The sequence below is a fragment of the Ruditapes philippinarum genome, unplaced genomic scaffold (genome assembly GCF_026571515.1).
Source record: "Ruditapes philippinarum isolate M1 unplaced genomic scaffold, ASM2657151v2 ctg22074_1_1_1_1, whole genome shotgun sequence".
Lineage (NCBI taxonomy): Eukaryota > Metazoa > Mollusca > Bivalvia > Venerida > Veneridae > Ruditapes > Ruditapes philippinarum.
Genome location: NW_026857207.1, coordinates 25166 through 50420, shown reverse-complemented (window position 1 = coordinate 50420; position 25255 = coordinate 25166). Strand labels below are relative to the sequence as shown.

Genomic DNA, 25255 nt, shown 5'->3' with positions numbered 1-25255 from the left:
AGAAAAATATTCAAGGTCTTAAAAATTAAATATAAGCAATTTTTGAACAAATGCCTTTTTTCCCCTAAACAAATCAAGTAAATTTGGGGTAAAATTTTTTATTATTTTGGGGTTCTCGTTTTTTCGGTCATGTTTTTCCCGTGAATGTTTCAAGAATTATTTTTAATAATCCATCCTTTTTTCATTTCGATGAAGGCAAATAAAAGGTTTCCATGATGAATCTTTCAACACTTTTTGGTTTTCTAATATATTTTTCATCAGAAAACATTGGATCCCATGGAACCAGAAATTTAGGTTTTAAAACCTCCCCTTCAAAATTAAAAACAGCATAATTAATAAAATTATCATTTAATAAACAATCTTGGGGAACATACCCATTTACAAAAATGAGCCTTTTACCATCAGAAATATCAAGCGCCCCATTCAATTTTTTTAACATTTTCCCTTAGGTTTATTTGCTTTAATAAGCAGAAATTACCTTCCTGATCAATCAAAATAAACAGTAAGTTTGTTAATTCTTTTTTAAATTAATTTAGGTTCAAATACTGTTATTATAATATGGAAAAAAGTCCCATTTTTTAACGAGAAAATATGAATAAAACAATGTCCCAAACTTAAACTACCTTGCAAAGTTAAGAAATAAAATGTTTTTTCGAACGAATGTTTTTTATTTTGGTGGGGGTGAAATTAATTGGAAAAATTCTTGCTCTTAAATAAATTATTCCCCCTTACTAACGAAAATTGCCGATTTTTGTTGGTTTTAAAAAAGCCGTATATAATTTAAAAGTGATATGCCAATTTTTTTGCCATAATTATATTAAATTTTTTTTAAATTTTTATATATGCCCCCCATAAATTTTAATCATCGTTATGTTTTGTTAAATATTTTCACAGAATTTTGGATTTTTAAATCCCAATTTTTTCAATAATTTTCAATAAAGGTGGATTTAACAAATTGTTTTAATTTGAAAACTACGCCAACATTGTAAAAAAAGAGTTTATTTCCCTTACATAATTAAAAAAAAGAATAAAATTTGTTTTTCAATTTTTTATTATTTTCTGGACGCTTTTTTAATGTATTTTGGAAATTAATAAACGGTATCATGGTTTAATGTCCCCCGGAATTTCCAAATTGCCCAATGTAAAAATAACTTGAAGGCAAAAAGTCCCCTAAGTAATCATAACGATGTAATTTTGGTTGTAAATTTTTAGAACCCGTTTTTTTTGAAATGGGTAATTTTTCTTTTTGACTTGTCCCAGCCGTTCCATTTGAAGTGTTTTAAAAGATTTTTACATCAACTCAAACAATTTTTGGTGAGTAATGGCAAAGAACAAAACAGAAATTCCCTTACAAAACGTACAAAAGCAATTTTTTTGGTTCTTTGTTTGTTTTTTTATCTATAACTGTTTTAATTAAACGGAAGGGGTTCCCAAAATAAATCCCGTTTTGAATATAATTTGAATAATTGTTTTTCGCCTCTACTACAAAATTAGCAATAAGAATTTTCCCAATCGTTGGGTTTAAATTGTGTTGCCCCTTTTAGGTTTGGGTTTTTTTTGTTTTATTCGCCCAAATATGGTTTTTTGCTTTATTAAGTCATCTTTATCCTTTAGTTTTTATTTAATTTTAAAAATTGGATAATTTTTGAATGGCCCAATCCTTTGTTTTTTCCGGAGGTGGGGCCTGCATTTTTTTAGGAATAACTATGAAAATTTTGTTTTTAATCATTTTGTTACAAATATGTAAAAAGTTGTTTTTTTTCAACCGTAGAAAAAAAAAAGTTTTTTCTTTTAAATATTCTATTTCTGAAATATTTCAAATCTTTTTTTGATACATTTTTCTTTTTTTGTTCTTAAACAAAATGTTTTTTTTTCTTTTTAGAAAATATCTTAGTTAAAGTTCTGGGGTTTTTGGGTTCCAAAATGATTTCCCCATGGAAATTAAAGAAAGGAATTGCGACTTTAAATTTGCCAACATAACAATCTACAGAAAAATTGAAATATACACTGGAATTTTAAAAGGTAGTGGCCCCTTTTTTTTTCGTTGGTTTTATTTATGGGGCCAATCCAAACGCTTGAAATTAATAATCTGTATATAATTGGGTTAAGAACCACATGACTTTAGCATAATGAAAATGGTAAAACGAAAATAATGGAAAACAAAATTTCGTTAGTTGTTTTTTATTCACTCATTTGTTGCTTTATATTATTAATGTAACTAATATATATGTTATGTATTTGGTTGTGCAATTGCCCGGCCGCGTTTCCTTCGTGAGTTTTAAAAGATTATTGGGGAATAGTGAAAAAAAAGGTTGAAAAAATTTTTTTTGAAAATGAGTAAAAAAATCTATGGGGAAGTTTGGGGGATAAAGTGAAGGTTTTGGAAAATAAGTGGGGGTTTAATTTTTTTTTAAATATTTTTGTTTGCTCCGCAAAAAATTCTCAGGCCAACGTTTGGATAAAACCCTAAAGCACAAATGGAAAGTAATGGGGTCCAACAAATTTTAAAAGAAATGTTTTTTTTGATCAGCAATAATAAAAACAAATAGTTGGGAAGTTTTAACTTGTCCCGTTTTTGGTGTGGGAAATTTTATTTTTCAAAAACTTTAACATAGTCAAAAAATAAATGCGCTATTCAAACTTTGTTTTTTTTCCTTGCGTTTAATTAATTTTGATCCTAGAGCCCATGAAAAAAACCTTTTAAAAAAGAAAATTGGAATTTGCTTTTCCATTTTTTCATTTTTTGGAAAAAGGCAAAATCATTAGTACATAAAATAAAACTTAGAATATGAAAGATTGGTATTTCCCAGGTTAAAACCAAACCACTGGAAAAAAATGAAAAAGTCGTTTTTTTAATGGGTTGGCCAACCCTTTAGAAAAGGTAATGGGAAAATCCACAATGTCGAATTTTCCCCTTTTGCCCCTTGTCCCATATGTAAATATTAACTTTTTTGTTGGTCCAGTAAGAACTTGAACAACCATACAGTGGGAATTTGTTGTGGGGCCAAAAATCTTGGTGGGTTGAATATAACAGGGCCGCAATAATTAATTTTTTTCAAACATGGTCAATAGAAAAGTTTACCCCGGCCCTCCGTGGATTCGAGGGGTTGAGTTCCTTTAATCCCAGTTTTTTACCTTTTCCTGGCCGGTTGGGTTCAATCCCCGAGAAGAATGCTTTTTTGGGGAAAGGCTTAAAAGTCCCTTAGTAAACTGGTGTTTACTGGTTTGGTCACTCTCCAGGGGGACGATGTTTTTTTTAGGAAACTTACCCCCGCCTTATAAATGACCTGGGGAATTTTAAAATTGGTTGGGAAAAAAGGCGAAAAATGAAAAAAACAAGAACAAAACAACAAAGTTCCAATCAGAAAGTTTTTCGATATTGCCCCTTGGAAATACCTTGTGGCAATATAAATTAAATCCTAATCAAATTTAAAACACGAACTTTTTTTGTTAAGAAGGCCATTAGCAAAATAAAAAAACAAGAACACAAGGGGTCAAGGTTGGGGGGCTTCGAAAACTGAAAAAAAAAACATCCTTTATGTTGTTTAAACCCATGAAAAGCCTTACGCCGTAATTTTGTTTAATCTGTTTGTCTTTTTTTTTTGTTTCAAAGGATAACGAAAAACCCTTTACCAATAAATTAATTCAGCAATGGGGGATAATCCCGAATTTTTTTTGTGGGTTAAATGGTAATTTTAGCTTTTTTTTTGAATAAAGCTAAATATACTTTAACACCCAACCGGAAAATAATGTATTGCAATTTTGGAGGTTTTTTTTTAATCATCCCTTATGGGAAGTTTTTGTTTTAAAAGAAATTGTGGGCAAATTTAACTTTTTTGGACAAGGGTTAAAATTAGAAAAATGCCAGTTACACCTTAACAACAAACACGTGGGCGAAATTTTCCCCTTCATGGGTAATTTAACTTAAGACAACAATTTTTTGTAAGATTTTTCCAACTTTTTTAAAAATTTTAAACATTAAAAAGTAATTTAACCAAAACGAAACAAAGTACAATAATTTAAACAAGTTTTAATAAAATTAAGACATTTTAAATTTAATTAATTTTTCATTTGCCAGGAAGAAAACAAGGGGTTCCCCATTTTTTAACATTTGCCATCCCCAAATTCCTTCCCATAAAATAAAGAAAGTTAAAGTATTTTGCGGGGTAACAATAAATAAAGTTTTAAAAAAATAAGGAGCCACGTGGGAGTGGGGGTAAAAAATTTTTGGTTTTGGAGTTTTAAAACCAAAAGAAGACTTCAGTCCAAAACTTATTGTAAAGACAGAGTGGTTTTTATCCAATTACCTTTTTCTTTAATATAATTTTCCCGAAAAAATAAATTTATCAATACGTTTTTAAGTCTTAATAAGAATAACATCCTGAAAATTAGCCGGAAAAATATTAATGTTTTTTGTTCCCCCGCCCCTTGGAAAAAAGGGTTTTCCCAAAGTTAAAGAAGAAGATTTGGGGGGAAAATTTTGGGGAAAATTGGTTTAACAACACAATTTTCTTTTGTTTCGATTAAAAAGTAATACTTAAAAGTAAAAGTATTTTTTTAATATGAAATTAACGTGGCTTTTTTTGGAGCCCAATGGAACTGGCCCCCTTTGGGATGTTGGAAATGAAAAAAAAAAATATCCAAAATTTGCTTTAAGTTCAAGCAAAAGTAAGATTTTTTTTCACCCAAAAAATTTTCCGTTGCAAATAAACTAATCAAAATAAAGAAAAATTCAAAACTAATTTTTTTTCAAAAATTTTCCTTTTATAAAATTGTATTTTTTGAAAAACATCTTTTTTTCAAATTAAAGATTGATTATTTTTAAATGATGATTTTTCTAATTTTTCCCCAAAAAATAATAGCCCCCCCCTTAAATAAGCTTTTTGGGGTTTTTAACCTTTTAGACCAATATTTCTTTTTTTTTGATTGTAAGGGAACCCTTTTTTGGGCTAGCCCTATTTGAATTGTGAACCTTTCCCCTTCCCCCATTTGCCGCGGTTTTTGTCCCTCCACAAGTAAAAGTTTTAAAGAAGGGTCGCAAAAATTAAACCTTTTTTACTAAAAGTGAAGTTTTAGTGGGTTTTTTTTCCTAATAAACCAAACCCAGTTTTTCGCAACAAGGGGAAATTGTTAGTAATACATTAATAAATGTAATCAATCCTTTCACAAAAGCGTTATTTTATATTTTCCAGTTTTCAATTTTCAAAACAGGTACCCTATTAATTTTTTTAATAGATTTTTATAAAAATATATCAATTTAAAAATCATAATACAAATTTGGTTAGAAAAATGTATGCCAAAATTTTTGTGGGGTTTTTTTCTGTTTCTATTTTAAGCAATCTTTTTTTTCCTGCAATAATTTTGCGCAGAACAACGGGCGAAAACCCCTGGCTTTTTGAAAGCCATACCCATGTTTTGGGCCAAGGGCAGTTCCCAATGAAATCACTTTTTTTCCTGGGCAACAAACCTTACCTTGGCAATCCTCTATCGGAAATAAAACCTTTTTACATGGCCCTTTACAGAACTTGAAACCAATCTTTGGGGAAATTTTGGGTTTTTTGGTTAAAATGAAGCCTATAAAAATAAATATTGTAAAAACAAAAATACTCATCGGAATACAAAAGGAACAACAAAGGCCCAAATTGATATTTTGAAATCTTAATCTTTTTTTATGCTATGAAAAAGACGATTTTTATTTTAAACTATTTTTGAATGCAAGATTTAATTTTAACATGAAAAAACAATTTTTTTTTCTTTTTAAAAAAAATTTCAAAATTAAAACCGTACTAACGTGGGTTTAAAAAAAAATGGTTTTTTTATTCACAAAATGCTTGAAAGGTTAAAAATGGGTTTTTTGGATGTGTTTTTTTATACATTAAACTTATTCTTATCTTTTTACAAAATAAATTTGGTTCAATGTAATTATGGCCCCTTTCCGTTCAATTTTTTTGTTTTTGAACCCCATTTAAATACGAGTTTAAAAACCCTTATAAAAATTTTTGAAAAGCTTGCCCCATCAAGCTTTGCATACATTCTATTTTTGCAACTTTTTTTAATGAAAACAAAATTTTTTAATACATTAGGGTGGATCTGATTTTCCTTTTGACCAACCAATTAAAGAAAAGGGTTTTTGGGTACATTCCCCTGTTTTTTCCTCCAAATACTGGGTTGAAACAACGGTGGACAACTTTTTAGTTTTGTATTTTGGGTAAATTAGTAAAAGATCAAACTTCAGAGATAAAAATGGAAACCATGGTAATTTCCCCCATGCCCTTTTTTTATATAATGGGTTTCCCCTTTTGAAAAATGTATGAAAAATTGAAAAAAAAAACCAAATTATCGATATTTAGAAGACAAAGACGTTGTCCCTTTTTGCTCGCCTTTTTGGCCAAAATCAAATTTACCCCTTTCAATTTAACCTTTTTGTTTGTTTAATATCAAAACTAATGAAAGCTTTAATGGGCAAGTAAACTTGGGGTTAAAATTGGTTCCCAAATTTTTTTTGTAAATGGCCCATTTTTTTACCATTTTTTAAGGCCGGAAAAAAAATACGGAAAAAAATACCTTTTTTAAAAAAGCGCTTTAAATATTCCCTTTTTCCCAAAAATTTTTTTTTCCATTATAAGTGGAATTTCACTTATTATCTAAAAATTTTTTCCTCTATTCCCTTTAAGGAATTTTTTAAACCCTGAGTTGGGAAAGTTTAAGAACGAAAAAATATGTAAGTATAATTGAAAACCCTTGTTTCCAAAACATTTCTTTTTTTCCAAGGTTTAGAACATTTTCAGCCTGGAAAACTGGGGGTGGATAAATTCAGAAACCCGTTTCCAAAATTTTTCCCCTCGAATTTTATCAGTGAAAAACAGAAATGTTTTTAAAATTTAATGAATTCCCAACTTGCGGAAAATCCGGCAAAAAACCAGATTCTAGAATGGTTTATTTTTTCAAAACTTTAAACCGCGCTGTTAAACTGCAAACGTAAGAAGGAATAATTTAAGTTTTCGGATAACTTTAAAGCCTTTTTAAATAAATAATTTGTTTTCCCACTTTTTAACCACCCTTTTTCCCATTCGCCTAAAAGGTTTTGAATTGCTTCCAAACATATTTTTTTTCCCTTTGAAAAAAACACGTTACGCAAAATAAAATTTCTTATATACATGTTCTACTTCGGTGAATAAAAAAAGTTTTTTTTTTAAAGGTTTGGGCTGTTAGTTTACTTTTTTACAAAATTAAGGGGTTTTTATTTAAAAACTTTAATTATATTTGATGAATAAACATTTTTTAAACCGTTAACAGGTATCGTTGACCTAAACATGACAGTTTACTAAAAAATGATCCCTTTTGAACAAGAATTGGAAAATCTGGAAATCATCGGTTTTTTTTTGAAAATACAGGTTTGAGGAATTTTTAAAAAGAAATCTTTTTTGGTAGCTTAAAAGCAGTTGTAGCGTTGCCATTTTATCAGTAAAGAAAACTCTTTTATCACTACATGGGTAAAAAAACTTGGGAAATTTTGGAAAAGTTCTAAGATTGCCGAAAGGGAGGAGTGGTTTGGGGAAAAAGAAACAAATGGTGGTAAAAAATTTAAAAATTAATTTATTTAAGGAAAACCCCTGGGGTTTTTGGGGGGCCAATAAAAAACTTAAAAAATTACAAAAAAAGGACATTAATGTCTTCAAGGGTCACCGTTAAAAATGCAAAAAAAAAAAATTTTTTTTTTAAAAATAAAATTTTTCCGTGTGGTTTATGAGTTATGGATATATTTTTTCTGAACTAAACCTTTTTGCCAATTTTTAAAAGGGCCTTATTTTTAGAAATGAGGAAAAAACTGTAAATAAATCTGTAAAAATCATCCCAATTATAAAAAATGTTTTTCTATTTCTCATTGTTAAAGAAAAACAAATAAAACATTCAAGTAAACACAATTACACACACCCAAAATGTTTGGTTCTAAACAAAATGTTCTTAAAAAATTATAAAAATTGTAACCCCTACCCCACCCTTTTTAAGCAACTAAGTTTTACCCTTTCCCTATCTAAAATGCCCTTTTTTTCAAAATTATCCTAAAAAATTTTTCGAAATGAGGGTCCTGTTTTCAAAAAACTTTGCTAAAATTTTTTTCAAAGGTTATTCATTAGTTGATCCATGCCGAATTGATAAAATACTTTTTACCGTGTAAAAGTTTTTATTTTTATCGAACTTTGAAAATATCTGGTATCAAATTTTTGTTAAATTTTGGATTATTTAACCAAAAAAAAAATTTAAAAATAATTTATAGTTAATTTAAATCTAACCTTTTTTTTTTTCTTCCATAAGGGGATTCAGAGAGATACATAAAAAAATGTTAAAAAAGAAAAAAAAAAGAAAAAAAAAGTTGCCCCTTTCTGGGGTTTTTTGAACCCACGCCCCTCAATTTCAATGTAGTTTACAAGCGATTCTAAGCCCTATTTGAAAAAAAAATTACTCTTTCAAAGTGGAGGGTAAAATGCATTACCCATGGTCCTTAACTTAAAAAATAGTTAATTCGAATTTTAAAAAAACTGGAATGAGACCAAACATGGTGTTGAATAAGGTTGAAAAAACCCTACCTCCCAAAGGTTGAAATTTTAATGTGTATAAAGAATATATTGCTATAATTAAATTTATTTGTTAATATGTATACGAATATTTAATAATCTAAACTTGTTTGTTCCCCATTAAAGTTTTGTATATGGATACCTCCATGGGCTTTAAAGCCTAATGGTTCTGAATAAAATAAACTTTAAATTGTTTAGGATATTGTTTCATACTTCAGTCGATCAGAGTTTTATTAATAGCCTCAAACCTTGTACACAAATGCAAATTTAACTTAAATTACTTGATCAGTATGTTGTTATATAACAATTAGTTTGTTGGTTTTGCAATTATTACGTGCTCTTAAATACGATTCCTGTTTAAAAGTTAGTATGTTAGGTTGGTTGGTTTCTTGGTATGAGGCCTTGTACAGAAATCAAATTTAAAAGTATCTGTTATTTTACAAATACCGAATTGAATGTTAATTTTTCAAATGAAGAAAGCACATAAGTATTTCATTTAAGACGAAACTTGATATCTAAAATTATTTATGATACATAACACATATAATTGCAGGAATATGCAACATGATAAATTTTATGACCCGCGTTCTATAAAGTTTCATTTTTACTAGTTTGGACCATTAAAAACTTTATATGTAAAAGAATCTATCCAATGGTAATGTGTTTGATATGGGTAAGGTTACTTACTTTATACTTTGGGTATATGATACTTGCTGCCTAGTTAGAGCACTGCCTAAAAATTAAATGAAGAAGAAAATTCAAATTTGAAATGCGCTTTTCTAAGGTTGAGATTCTATTCATATTGTTATACGCCAAAAACGTCAAAAATAAGTTTCTACTGTTAATAATAAAACGTAATATTCAGACTTGAATTTGTCTCTGCATGCTCGAAATTTGGCTTATTCACAGGGGAAAATGATTGTGTATTGGCTATAAAACAAAAAGTTAATAACTTCAAAACACTCTTCTTTTATATTCCTAATTGGGATCTGATCTGAGAAGTGTTCAAATATGAATGCATCTTGAAATGTCAATATTTCAAAAGATAAGAGAAAATGATGGTTATCAGATTGATAAATATGTTAGCTTTAAATTGATAACACATTCATAAAACACGCTCACTTAAGCTATGTTTATAGCTTGCTATACATTGTCTACTCGTATATTTTAATGCAAAAATAGTTTGTTTTTATAGGCACACGCATTTTCTTTTAAATTGTGGACCATTTGCTGCCTTTAATCGAAAAACAATGTGTCACATTGAAGATCCCATGATAACCGATGTTTCTTAATTCGAAATTACACCATTTTGTTATATAAATGGAAAACTTTACTTTAGCGGATGTAGGCGGTAACTTGCACTTTCCAGTACCGCCCATGAACAGACTCGATCAAACCGAGCCTGCAACATTTATAATTTCGTCGTTTTCTTAAAGTTCTTTAAGGATTCAGTTTTTCTGTATTCTGTAGAAAATCAGAGTAGGCCATTAAAATACCGAGTTATATTAAGATGCGTTGTATACTTGGCATATAGTGTAAAGACATTTTTTAATAATATTACCGAATAGGGACAAATCAAATGCATTTTCATCAGTTATTGCTTGTTAATTCAAATGTGAGTGTATTTTGAGTGAAGATGCACCCAATATACCCGAACAGCATCGTCAGTTAAGATGGATGCTTAAATGAAAAAAAGTTAATACCAATGCAATATATGCCACTAGACAAATAGCAAGTATCTCATTCGGAAGAGCTCAAACCATACCTTTCAAAACGTGATTTGAATATGGGAAAGATCTGTGCTGTGTGGATTCCCTATTTGCTGACATATGAGCAGAAAAGACTTCCAAGTAATGCGCAAAGATATAAATTAATGAAATCAAAATTACTATACACGGTCTTTAATGGTGACGATACATGAGTTTATTCTTATGAGCCAAAACAAAATCACCAAAACATAATTAAGGAAAAGCGCATGCATTGCAAAAATGACCGGCAGTATGCAGAAGGTATTGAATGCCATTTTCATTACAACTCAGTGTCCAGCCATTCAGGTTGCTGTTCCTTAAAGCAAATTAGTAAATGGGAAATTTTACAAGTCAAAGTTCTTCAGAAACTAAACAAATACTCGTATCATATTTGACCATTACCTTAAAGTAACGCGTCATCGCACATAGCATCTACAGTGCAATACTTTCTGTATCAGAAAATAAAAGTGTGTTCGCCCATTCTATGCATTCACCTGACCTTCCCTCCTTGTACAATTGTATGTTTTCAAAGCTAAAATTTGTTCAGTGCAAATACAACTGTTCTGACTGTTTGTAGTGTCTTCAATGTATATCTTAAAAGCCTTCAAATTTTGGGTCCGGAGCCTAAAACTTTGAATATCTGTCAGAATCCCTTGAGGGAACAAAATTAAAAACAATTTAGTGCAACCAATAAAGAATCGCAATTTTTGTTCCTAGATTCATCCTTATTCGAACACTTCTTGTTCCCTCTCATTTTCTATGCTATCGTGTTCCAATGCCCAGTTTTCAGTATCTGTTGCATTTGTTAATCATAAAAATTGATGATTCGTTTTTAAAAATGGCGCTATATGCTTTAAATATTTCATTGTGTTTTAATGCTTGTTGATTTGCTTTAAGTGGTCCAACATCTGAGATGATGTTGTTTCTAAAACTTTATGGCAAGTAATCTTTGTTTTAGCTAATACAAAACGCTTTTTATTAAACAGTTTATATGGTTCCGTTTCCGAGCTCTGTGTCATATCATTCGTATCTTGGAAATGTACAGTATTTAGATGGAAATTCCATAGTGACGTCACCGAATTACCCCCTAACGACAAATATTGACTATGAAATAAAATGGATTGTGAGTGTTGAAACCCAACGGTTTGCCAAAATTGTTTTCACTAATGTATCACTATCAAAGGTATGCGTTCATTTATCTTATTGTGATATTTTAAACCTTTAATGGATAACAGTTATTCGTAAGTAGATAACGTGGGTAAACTCATTGTTTTTTTGCTTTTTGTTGTTTTTTGTCTTTCTTTTTTCATTTGCAATATTACCGTTTTTTATTTTCAACTTTACATTTACTATAAAGAGAACTGAAACTCAATTTTATCAGTTTGAAATCAATTCTTTATATTAAGTTATATTCGAATTTCAAATTGAATGTTTTTGAAAATTATGTAATTGTTTGTATGTAATTGACTTCACAATCGTACATTGCTTTTAAGAAATTCTAGCCCGGTGTACTTTCGCTACAATTTTGATTGTTTCAAAAGGCTGCTGAAAATACAACCTTGCTCGATCTGTTCGTCTATCGTATAATGTTTTTCTTAGTAAAAAATATATTTTGACCTGCTCGTCCTCACTTTAATTTTAACAATGTAATTCTAACATCATATAAGTATATTTTTACCACTGGTTCGGTACTGGCTATTATATTATAGGATTGCGACGTGATAGTATCGGAAAACATCCAAAGAAATTCTGGATTTTTCATTGACCATAGTTTCAATAATGAAATATTCGTATTAGAAACAGACCAAAGCGTCGTGTCGTTTAACGCAAGGTGTAATCAAACATGGTTAACGATGAAATTTCGAGCAATTGTTACTACTGAAGGTAGATATTATGATATTTTTTAAACTAGCGAAAAGTTGAAATATTAAAGTTAAGGATTTCATCAAACAAAAATGTTCGCCTGACACATACTTGATAAAACCTGCAGATCTGTTAATTTGACCAAATATATGCAATATATCAAGTACTTTACCTCTGGTATTTATTAAAATTAAGTTGCAAAGTGTAATGTAAAACAAAAGATACAAACATATTTAATTAATTAATGTGTTTTAAGACACTGAAATCTGTATTTTTTATTATATGTCATAATTGCATTTGAAGTTAACGAAATAAAGTCGGATTTGTGACCTTTGTAAAATTATGTTCATTTAGTTGCTAAGAAAGGGCTTATGATGGTTTGTACAGTCATTCTGATTTCGCATTTGATATGAAATGGCATTTATTTAAATAGTAATTTTACAATAAGGTCAAAGGCATATTAAAACAAAAGTCAAGTTGACTAAATTCTAGGTATTTGCATCCCGATACAAGAATTCATACAATACATCCAATTATAACAAAGTTAGCCAATTATAGCCAACTTATGAGGTCTCATTTTATATTTTGAACTTTTCTTTTAACATTTGCCAATATCTCCTTCGTTTTAGGAAAACTGTTTTCTTTTCTTTTTTATTGCCTTAAGTATTCCGGTTTTGAACAGTGTTCCTATGCCAAAAGTTTTAACTACAAAACTGCTCCTGTTATTATTGCAGTCTTGATTAGTTCAGTAGTACGAATACTATTGGAAAATATAATAAAAATCATTCTGTTAACGCAATAAAAACAATAAGGTTTTAAAATAAATGCATAATATGAATAATTACCTTAATTTGAATGGATGCAAAACATTATTTTTTTAAATAAGAGCACCGATCAAGTAGAATTTGTGGAATCTGGAACTATAGACTGTCGGAAAGATTTCTTTCTGTTTATACCATTAAAGTTTGGGACAATTAAAAGTTCGGTCATTCAGAAAGCTGTTATTTTGTATGTCTTAAGGTTGTACGAGTTTTGCGAGTATTACTAAGCATGGATTTACTAAGCAGTAGAATTGGCCACCAAATTCCACTTGCTTAACTTCTTGACTATCATGTAATTTAACATGTTGAAGGATATAAAAAAAAACTATGAAACTTTTCACTGACTTAAATTTAGAGTAATTCTTTGAAATAAAACGTGTGATGTAATATCAATTTAATTGTTAAACCCCTATGGGTTTTTCTTTCAAAGTAAATTGATAGTATGTAAAACTAACACGAATTTCATTTTAATTGTTAAGCTTTTAATACTTTCATTCATTTAAGCTGTCATTGACATTGAATTTTCTGTATAAAATCTTCAATGCTTTTATATTTCATGACTATTTTGAAATTTGATTTAAGAAACATTTGTTATGCATAGTCCACAATGAATACTCACAAATAAGCGTGTATGTACCAAAATTTCAACGGTGGTTCAAAGACTCGTTTCAACGGGCGGGGTTGTGGGGTTTTATGACTGAAATGTTCAATTATTTTTTGTACGAGTATATACATGTATACTCAGTTGCAAAAGAAATTGTGTCCTTGGTTACTTGGAAATTCTTTTTACATACAAATGCAAGAACGTAGCAAAATTGGTATCAAAAATTGCAGAAGAAATGTATTGATCATACAATTGTTTAATTTGTAATGAAAATTTTAAAAGTCAGAATTAGAGTTACCTGTAAATAGCGATGAGTGATAAATATTAAAAAGTTGCAAAATTGTGATCTTTAATCATTTATTTTGCTCGTTACGTAGCCATTAATCTGCATTTGTTGTGTTCATCTTTTTGGATGAATGAATATGCTCGAGACTGCTGATGCAATGCCGTATGGACGTGGAATGATGTTCTTTAAAACACTTAAAATCAAAGTAGTTATGATAACTTTGTATAGCTAATATGTATTCAAAATATTTCCTTATGTACTATTTACCAGTACTTAATTGTTACTCGGTGGGTTGTTTCTGAATTTGATTTTTAGTATTCTTTAATTTTTCGCTAGCATATAAATTTGCAATTTTAAATCTTCATAATGTCGGATCCTTTCTTATTGCAGGATATGACGAAATTATTAACCTTTAAATTCAGATTATCAAATATGGGTGTAAATAATTTTTGAGTTTCTTATGTTGATAATTACTATTATGAGATTGTGCAATTGTGAATGGCGTAGGGGGGACCTGTAATACAAATATTAGTTTCTAATTTACACTTTGAAAGGCACACTGTCAACACTTGGAGAGGCACAATAACACTTTAAGGGACTGCTGAGGTAGAAGTTTATTCGTTTAGTTATCTCCATATTGATGTTTTCATTTATAGGTATTGATCAATTTCGTCTAGTGTAATGAAATGTGTCAAGACTATTATGTTATAAATCATTAATCTGTTTTTTACCTTCCAGAAACTCCAGCTTGCCTTAGCCTTGGTATCGTTCGTAAAAGAAACAGATTAGAACGGTGCTCTAAATCAAACATGATTCTTTCTACCCGTTCATATTTGAATATTGACCACACTTACGGTAATGAGGAGTTCCAAATATGCGCGTACGGTCACCAAAGCATTGATATCTCCTTCATTGATTTCTACATGCCGTGTTATAGTAGTGACAGGATTTTCGGTAAGAAGATTCAAAATTACGTTTACCTTTATATATGTCGTTATAATTGAAATAAATAATAAGAGTTTATATCTTATTTTGTTAGCGGGAAAATTTGTCTTTGTGTTTAAACGAATACCGATTATACAACATTATGTTTTTAAGAGAAATGATATTTTAGCATTTATGCATTATATAATTTTATTATGTTTGTTTAATGTTATTGATTTTAAGTCAAACGGACACAATAAAGGTCATACGGCGACTTTCAAACTTTACTGTGGAAAGTAGATCTCACTTGCCCTACGTGCAATATTAATGCATTATGTAAGTCACGGGCGGGAAATTAAGTAGACCCACCAACCTCTGTAAGCTAGCTGAAAAGCCCCCCCCCCACTTCACGCGCGATTTGCTTAGTCACAAGTGAAAAACAAACATTTTCACGCGCGCGACGCATTATTAAGAATATTCCCTTTTTGGTCTTTTTAGAGATTATAAAAACATTTTCTGGGTTTAAACACGGACGTTCAAATATAATGTAAAAGATTCTGGCTAACTTTAACGGATATTCTTACTTTGTTCAAAGCTTGCATTAACTGAAAATTTAACACATTTTCTTTACAGGCATACATTAATTCTTCTCTAATTTACATTAAACCGAAACTTTTACAATTGTCTGAATTTACACATAATAGATATTCTTCATAAACAGACAAAATAGTCATGCATTATGTCAATTACGGACGGGTATTTAGGACAAACTACCGAGTCTGCGATATAAGCATGTTAATAAGAGAGTAATTATTGACATTTCAATGTTTACTTTCCAGATTCAAAGCCTAGTAAGTATGTCTTCTGATAATGTATAAATATTTCTTAAATGTATGGAGAGCATGTGCATGATTGGCATAGCTTGCTATATTGAATGTTTCTCGTTTTGTCTCAGTTGTAATACTTGTATCTTTTTGATATGTGTAATGAAATTTATCAGTTAACTGTGTTTCCTGATCTTGATTTAAAATTGATTACAACAGCAAACGACCTCTCTTGTATAATATTTAATGAATAATGTTCTGAACTGTTACAATAAGGAGAATATGCGCATAAAAGGTCTAAGACTGTCTTGTAAATAGTTTTGTTCTTTGTATAAATACAAGGGTGTGCCAACATGTTTTGCAATATGGTCCATAAAAAATATCAAAGGGAAAATATTTTACATTTTTCTATTTAACCTCTTCTCTTTTGACAAATATAAAAAGTTCCAGACGTTCCATTCAATTCTAAATGCTTCAACAGTGTCCTTATGAATACATTTCAATAACTTGGCAAACCTCCACATCAACTCCTAGGACTGCAGGCCAAAGTGTTCTCAATTCATTGGTCGAAAGAAAACCCTTTGACGTGAAGATAACTGCTGTGCGCTTATCTGTCTGACCAAAAAATTGTAGAGATCACCAACTCATCATTATCAACTATTCTTTCTTCTTTAGTTACTGGTCAGACTGGTTGAAAGGCCAAATGCTAAAGAAATCTTGACCACTTGATATCAAAATCAATTGGGGTCATCTACTAGTCATGATCAACCTCTATCAAATGTCCCTATGTCATAAATGATATACTTCCATTAATTTATGCGATCTTATCGATACCATTTCTATATTATTTGAAATTGTTAGAAAAAAAGCTATCACTTAAATGCAAGATAATTATATAGACCCTGCGTTGTAAGTTAAGTGACAAGAAGTATGATCCCTGGTCAATTCCTTTAAAAGAATATTAACCCCCCCCCCCCGTTCATAATAGTATGACCCCGGTCAACATGATTTGTATACTTGTATACCCGACATGAAAAAAATGACACTTGCAAAGAGAGCCCCTGTTATATGTTGCCATAATCTAAAGGTAACCCCTTTCATAATTTACAGAAATTAATGAAGACATGCTTATAAGTTATGGAAAAAACATAAACAAAAAAATAATTTAAGGCATGACTAAATTTCAAGTTTGGTAGATCTTTATCCAAAATGCTATAGCTGTAAGTTGAATGATTTTTACAGACGAACTTTTTCTGATTTTATTTTCACTTGGTTTGTTAAATATACTTTAAACTAACAAACAAACAAGTTAACTTCTTGTCGTTGATTTGTATTACTTGTAATGCAAGAAATAACAAAATAATGTTACTACTTTTTGTGTACTTAATATATCATAGGGCGTAACGGTATACATGATTGTGGGGGGGGGGGACAAGTCAATATTTAAAAGGACCAGTGGTAAAAATATCAGTCTCTCAATCCAGTCTCTCAATCCAGGGATCATTGATTCGAGCTTTACAGTGGTCTTGACTATGTTTCTTCAAATTCTTCAAAGTTCAGTTGAGTTCCTGGAAACCGACTTTAGAGTTGTTCGAAAAAGCTTCAAGCTTTTATAAAGTAAAAATGTGTGAGACGTTTTTTATGAAGAATAGGGCATGCTTCCAATTGAATTCGGACCGGGGTCACTAATATACAGGTTAAAGATAAAATGAAGGCACATTTTGTCTCAACTTGAGTTTCTGAGGCAAGTTGATTATTATTTGACAAAAGTTAGTACGTTTACTTATATAAGGTGTAACTTTCATCAATAAAATTGACAGTATCAGTAGTATAGTTTGTACTACTGACTACTTTTTGAATAAACGGACGAATGAACAAAACTATTACGTAACGCACAACTAATTTTGCAATAGTTCGATAGTGTTGTAATTAATTTCTATTACTTGTGATAAGGACAACATTTTGCGCACTACTTGAACTTGCAAACATGAAAATAGCTCACATTTTTTTATTCATATACTTTACTAATTGATCATAACTAATTCTGAGGGTAACATGTAGCATATAGAAGGCTGTCCAATTAAGTCGTAGACAAATACTGTAAAACATAAATTAAACACTCCAGCCAAACATGCACAAGTTAACCTGCACCAATTGTGAAGTAAAATAATCGTTATTAACAAAAAAAAAAAAAAAAAAAAAACAGACGCTACATATTAAAGCATAAATATAGCCATGAGATGGGCATACATTAAGGATGAAGTTTTCCTTAAAAATAGAAACTTCCAAAGATACCACTGAGTGTTGTATTCAATGCACAAAAACGCTCATATCAAATAATAATAAATATCAAAAGTGAACACTTTCTATTCATGTGGTTAGAAAACAATGAGGGGTATATTACCCGATCACCTCAGTACTGAATATCATTGGGGGGAAAACGAAAATGACGGATTATGTCAGTAATAAAACCTGACAGTTTTTTGTTCTTCATCTCAGCATTTTTCCCTCCTAGAGTTCCATACCTCCTACTGTTGAGGATTGTATACCGCTGAAACCGGTGTAAAGAGGCGCGAAAGAGTTTGCACCTTTTTTATTTCTCATAAACAGTCTCATTAAACAATAGTAACGACAAAACAAGAAAGTAAAAGTAATTCAGCCTGTGTAAAAATTGAAGTCCGCACATTAACATGAACATAAAGTGAAAGGTCACAAGTCACAACAAAGATAACGAATGTGATATCAAACATTTGATTCAAGTTGTTAATTTATAATCTGTTCGAGATTTATTCGATGATGGTTCATATACATGTTTTAGGGGATCTTTTTTCTCCGAAATGAGTCAATACTTTATAGACAAGGGGTCGATTCATTAGAATATTGACATGGGGTCAATTTCTGTCGGCGTTACTTTTCTTCGTTTCACTGGCTTCCAGTCTAACATTACTTCGTTATGTTAATCCTAAGATTTTAAGATTTTTTGTTGTACTTTAATTGTTGCCGGTGCAAATAATATCAATTTTAATTGAAATTCTTACACTGCATCTTGTTTTCTTTATAACGCTTTCTAACGATTACATTCTGTTTTACATGTTTTATAAATGATTTATTTTCTTTTTACATTAAAATAGAATTTAAATCACGATTTGCTATCAAAGATGCTGACGGCGAACACGAGTTTTGCTCTGGAATATTACCACCGAAGACATACAAATCAAAAGGTTCAGAGATTAAATTGTTTTATCGACGTCTTGATTTTTCGGGATACTTGAACTCGTTTGGCAAAATAACAGAGCGAATTGAAGGATTTCGGATACAGTATAAAATAATTAATCATTCATTTCAAAAGTATACAACTGAGATTTCAGGATCTGAATCAGAATCATCAGGTATTATTTATATGCGAAATCAAAACAAAGATTGTATCATCTGTGAACGAAATCATGTTTTTTGTTATTTTTTGTTATTTTAATGTCAGCTAGATACTTCAATATAGAGTATAATCATATAAAGGAATTCCTTTTATCCCCTTAAAGCATAGAAATCATGGAATATTAAAAGAAAAGGTTAAGTAAAAAGTCTTCCCTTTGTTTCAATCCTGAATATTTGGAATTACTTACTATTGTTAACGACTAAGTGTTTTGAAGAAGTGCATAAGAAATGGTATTTTGTCTATGATATATAAGCCCCTAAAGGATCAATAAATTTTTTTAAATGGAACATGTTTTTATATTTCAGCTTGCTCAGGGCTTTTCAGAAAATGCTATACAGTTATCTCTGAAGAGGTCTCATGGGATATTGCAAACAGCAAATGCCGTACGCGCAGTGAACATCTTGTTACTATTACATCAAGAAAGGAAATGAAATACCTACAATACTTACTACGAAATGCGTTATATAACATTAATCAGCGACGTGGGAAAGATAACAAACTTCAGGGAGCACATATTGGTAAATAGTTTGATTTATTTTCTTTCTTTTTTTTACTTTATCTTTTTATTGCTTACATATGTCAACATCAATAGAATGTGTTCCGAGTAAATAATATTAATTCTAGGAAAATATTTTCTAATTATATTTTTCTATAATTTTATATACGTAAAGTAACTTATCCACATAAGATTTTTAATATTTTGTTTATTTACTGAATGTATTCCTGTGTTATTATGATCCCGTATTGATATTTTGATTTAAAAGGCTTAAGACGATTTACGAACAAAAACAAGAAGACAAGTTTTAATTGGGTGAACGGCAACAGTGTAACTTTCACTGCATGGTAATGAATTTATGTTATTTATGTGATACTACATAACAACAATTTTGAAAACAATTGAATTGTAATCATATCTTGCATTGTGCGGGTAATCTATATAGTGCCTATAATTTACAACTAAAATTTACCCATTAACTAAGAGGGTAAAATCATTTATGTTTGAATATCTATAACGTATATCTACTATTTTTATCTTTCTAGTCATTTTGTGTTAATTTTGAAAAAGTTTGTCTCCAGAGAATTTTCTGTTACATTAAAATATGCTCCAAGCACAAAAATATATATGCTGTTTGTGTGTTTGTGCGTCATTTGTTGCCATTTTTTTGAAAGGCAATTATGCTTGAAAAAATGGGTCAAAGACAGAAAAGGCCGGGTTGCATTTGTATACCAAATATCATGATGCTGTGATGTTACGGAAATCAATTTACCACTGACCATTTAAATGTCGAAAATTTAACTAAGTAGGTAAACAGGAAGTGGATGAGCAACAGACCTGAAATAAAATCCAAAGGTATGGAACTACATGTCAATGCTGTATGCCAAATATCAAGAGGCTGTGATAAGTGGTTGCTGAGAAAACTGTTACGAAAATTTCCTACCATTGACCATTAATGTCGAAAATTTAACTAAGTTGATCAACAGGAAAAGGATGAGCAACAGACCTGAAATCAAATCCCACATAATGGTACCATGTGTTAATGTTGCATGCAAAATATCAAAAGGCTGTGATTAGTAGTGCTGAGAAAACTGTTACGAAAATGTCCTACCATTGACTATTAATGTCGAAAATTTAACTAAGTCGATTAACAGGAAGTGGATGAGTGACAGACCTGAAATCGAATCCCACAGTATGGGACCAAGTGTCAATGCTGTATGCCACATATCAAGAGGCTGTGATAAGTAGTTGCTGAGGAAACTGTTACGAAAATTTCCTACCATTGACTATTAATGTCGAAAATTTAACTATGTCGATTAACAGAAAGTGAATAAGCTACAGACCTGAAATTGAATCCCATGGTATAGGACCCTGCGTCAATGCTGTATGCAAGGTATCAAGAGTCTGTGATAAGTAGTTGCTGAGAAACCTGTTACGGAAATTTCCTTACATTGACCATTAATGTCGAAAATTTAACTAAGTCGATAAACAGGAAGTGGATGATAGACAGACCTGAAATCGAATCCCACAGTATGGGGCTACCTGTCAATGATGTATGCCAAATATCAAGAGGCTGTCATAAGTAGTTGCTAAGAAAATTGTTACAAAAGTTTTTCCCCGCCCGTTCACCCGCCACCCGCCAACTGCCCGCCCGCCGCCCATCATTCACCATACTATAACCCGGGTTTGCACATGAACAACCCGGCCAAAAATGTTTACTTAAGTCAGTTCAGGGAAATTATTACGAGGGACGGGTGGGTGAGGGACTTCATTCATGAGTTCTCCATTTACGACAGAAGGGTGGGTATTTTAATTAAATTATTTTCCTATTAAAATTCCGTGAAATCCCAAATAACGATTTCAAACCTGTACACTTTAACTTATTGAATATAAAGACCACACGAATAAACGATTCAACTTCATGAACTTCATCTAATTAATACAACTTAATGGACGTGTTCTAACTTCTCGTCTACAACTTCACGAATTCGCCATTTAACCTTCGTGACTCGACGAATTAACTTCGTGAATGAATTCACGGTTTTAAACATTCAGTCTTTCACTTAATGAATTCACGATTTCATTTACATAAAATTACATTTGTAATATTTGTTTCAAACTTGGCGATTTTAGCCTCGTGAATTCACGATTTGAACTACTGGAATTTAAGATTTCAGTATCAAGCAATCGTATCCATGTGAACAAAATTTGAAGGGGATATTATGGAGACGGCTTGTTCGCCGGTCATTCTGTCCGCACTTGTAGTATTGGAAATGAGTCTTACCTTTCTTATAACATAAGATTGATTCAATTAAAACTTATGTGAACTGTTTGTGCTAGTATGTAGATAAGCATTCTGAGAAACAAATCATAATTTCTCCATTTCTTTTCATGCAAGAGTTATTTTTGTTTAAATATTTGTTTCTGGTACGAACCAATTTGTATCAGAAAAAAATTGACGTAATTTAAGTCTTATAAGACATTTTTACGTAGTGATTTATTGCAAACGTGTAATTAGATAATGTTGCATCGGCATTTTGAAAAGTATTGCATTATACAATTGCAACGTACTATACAAATGGGACGAATGTGGTTGGGCGAAAATGTCGTATAAATCAGATGGTACGAAACCTATGTGTGCCAATCGTCATCAAAGAGTTAACAGTATTAAATAGGATAAGGATATTTATTGGTATTAAAATGTCCTTTGAATGATAATGTTGGGACGAAAAGGAAACGTGTTTTGGACGAATTTGCGTGTGGTACGTCATATAAACTGTTGGGGGAAATGGCAGCGTTTAACCACATGAAACAACTCAATTAAGTAAGAATTCATTCACAAAGCATCAGGGCTAATAAAAGATTATACGAGAAAAAGTAAACAGAGTTTCCATTGAACTGTATATTATGCTCAAAGCAAAAGACCTTGCTCGAATGAATCGAGTGATAGTGTCTTTCTTTGCTAAATATTTCTGCCAACACTTTCAAAATAACAAATAACAACAGAGTTTCATATACTTCAGTCAAAAGAGCTGCATATGGGCTTTTAGCATCGATTCTGTGGATGTAATGCAATTCACTTTGGGTTCATTGAGATAGTTAACGGTCATTTTAGCGGCAGGACGATAGGCCGAGTCTTGATGGAATAACATATCATTCTCTCTTCCAGGAAAAAGTGGCGGGACATCTTTTTTGAGAAACGGTTTTAGTTCTTGGTTTATGTCATATTTTGCATTGACTTTAACCCCATTATTGATAAAAATTGTCTTGCCCTTAACCAAAAATACAAGTGCAATGCATCTTGGTTTACAAACTTGCGTTAGTTCAGGACTGTCTTATTAGTTCGAACGTTTCAAACACGACATCGACCTTAACTACCGCCAATATAAACCACAGTTAAGACGGAGATAAAGATGGTCAAGCTAGTCATTTCAAAATGAAGGGCTCACTAAGCCTTTGAACACGGCACTTTTATAAAGGTTAAAGGTTAAGAACGATTGTCCAAGTGAACATTACATTTTTATAATATATAAATCCATCACATCTTGATCACGAAGAAGAATTGTTAAAACATTATGTTCGTTAGGTTTTTTAACTATATCCGAATCGATCCCAATATCTAAACTTATCAAAGGTCAACGTTCGCTCGGTGGAGCAGGATCCTGGGAGGTTGACGGTAAACTGGCTCTCTCGTTGGCAATACCACCGAAAATGCACGTACCGTGTCTTAGGCAAATCGGTCACCTCGCCTCCCGTGTACCAACTTCTTCCGTATCGCTTTATATTTATTACCAGAACTCTGTCATTTTAATGCAAGTAGAATAGAATTCATATTCGACTCCATGCCCGAAATGCATTTGTCAAGCTGTTTAAGGTTCAAATTTCAAGCACGTAGTTAAAAACTAAAAAAAAATTGTTATCGTTAGATAAATCCAATTCACCTGTTTGACAAGGTGTCCGTATCCGACACTGGCAGAATATCATGTACTGACTTTTGAGCCATGGAGAAAACTTCAAAAACAAAAGAATAAATTTACAAAATAATCAACAAAAACAAATGTCACTTGACCGGTAAGTCGCAAAAGTAAAACTGAATATTGGGTAGAGGTAGCACCAGTTGGTCATGTAGTGATCATTTGGTTATTTATTGAGAAGCTTTGTTTTATTTTTAATAAGTGTCTGCGAGGGGGTATCCGTAAAGAAAAGTTTTATAAGAAACAGAATGAAATGATATTGAAATTTTCTGAAATTATCAGGCAAAGAGTTTCATATAACAGGTGCGGCATACCTAAAAGTTTTTTTTTCAAGCAGTTAAAGTCCTAACTTGAGGGAACTGCAAAGTATTTTAATATTAACAAGACATGACAGAAGTTTTTATTGATATGATCCGATAAATGAACAGAGGGCATATCATGTTTCAATTGCAATAGTCTTTATTTTCTATTCTTCTTATTTGTACTGTTGGCAGATCCTCAGATAGATACCAAATCATTGAAAAGCCTTTCTTGCATTGTTTCAATCTTTCTTGACAATATAAAATATGAAAACTTTAAGCCCATTTGCATGATTTAAGTTGCGCCTATTCTTTAAAGATAATTAACTGATTTGATGCCTTGGAAATTAATTGTTGGTCAATATCTGTTCAAAGAAGTTTGACAGTTTCACCTCAGATTATTTCTCTTGTGTTTATTTTGAATATAGAGACTTTTGCCTTTTGCAAAATGTTGTTGTTTACCAATCGCAGTAGTTTGATACTTATCCCGGATGCTTGCATTTTATACAAGTGAAACCTCTTTATACTAGTCAACTCTTCAAAAGTCACGAATTTAAAATCGTGTAGTTAAAAACATTTATTCATGTAAGAATAAAGTACAAAATTTGAAATGATATTCCTTGGTTGTTATACGCTTGATATATGTATCTAAAATTTAATTTAAGCTTTTTTTAAATTTGCAGGGAAAGCGGACAACCTTCAATAGCAGATTGTACCCTTACGTTATTCGAGTATTTCAACACCGAATCACTATGGAGGACTGAAGATTGTTTGTATAATTTAGTCGATTTTTTCGTATGTGAGAAACCGTTTTTAGAGGACGGGAATAACACGAGAGGTATATTTCATAGCTTTTTTTCACAGTTGTTTTCGCGACAGGAACAAATGAATATTGATGATGATTTTCAGATTTACAATATTTTTGTTAATTCTAAGAAATTTGATATATTTGGTAGTTATAACTTTTTATCATTGATGTGATATTTGTAAAACATATTTGACTCTAGAGCAAGTCCATATATATGATAGCTGGGAGACCTTTGCATTATAGCATTAACTTGTAATGCGGGAAGCATATGAAATGACTCAAGTTACCCAAGTGTCTGTATTGAGTAAAAGTAGAGAGTTTAATACTGAAATGTAACTTTTCTATAAAAAAGAAATCTGTTTATTCTCACGGAGACCATGATAATATAAACTAGTCCATGTACACGGAGAGACATGTGATCTGAAAGCCGTACATGATCGATTTATTAATACTGTATTTTAGGTAATTAAACATTTTTTCATACATTAGTTTTTATGAAAGAGTAATAAAAATTATAACAGATAGAAGATGCATTCATTTTTAAAGAACTTTGTTGCTACTACTTTTGTATAAGTCCTTTTGCCTTTGTTACGTTTATC

The 25255-nt window shown here is 30.9% G+C and overlaps 1 protein-coding gene across 1 annotated transcript; it reads left to right on the top strand.

Annotated features, from left to right (window-relative positions):
• The first annotated feature begins 10362 nt into the window (after positions 1-10362).
• LOC132749073 (uncharacterized) lies at positions 10363-24829 on the top strand. The gene is made up of 8 exons (XM_060738754.1): positions 10363-10426; positions 11311-11507; positions 12034-12208; positions 14637-14852; positions 18778-19035; positions 19385-19597; positions 19844-19922; positions 24532-24829. The coding sequence occupies exons 1-8, from the start codon at positions 10363-10365 to the stop codon at positions 24827-24829; spliced, it is 1500 nt and encodes a 499-aa protein (XP_060594737.1).
• Positions 24830-25255: the final 426 nt, after the last annotated feature.

Coding starts and splice junctions, on each gene's coding strand:
- LOC132749073 (XM_060738754.1), top strand. CDS start 10,363: ATGGGAAAGATCTGTGCTGTGTGGATTCCCTATTTGCTGACATATGAG. Junction 14,853..18,777: donor TAGTAGTGACAGGATTTTCG/GTAAGAAGATTC, acceptor ACATTAAAATAG/AATTTAAATCACGATTTGCT. Junction 19,923..24,531: donor AGTGTAACTTTCACTGCATG/GTAATGAATTTA, acceptor TTAAATTTGCAG/GGAAAGCGGACAACCTTCAA.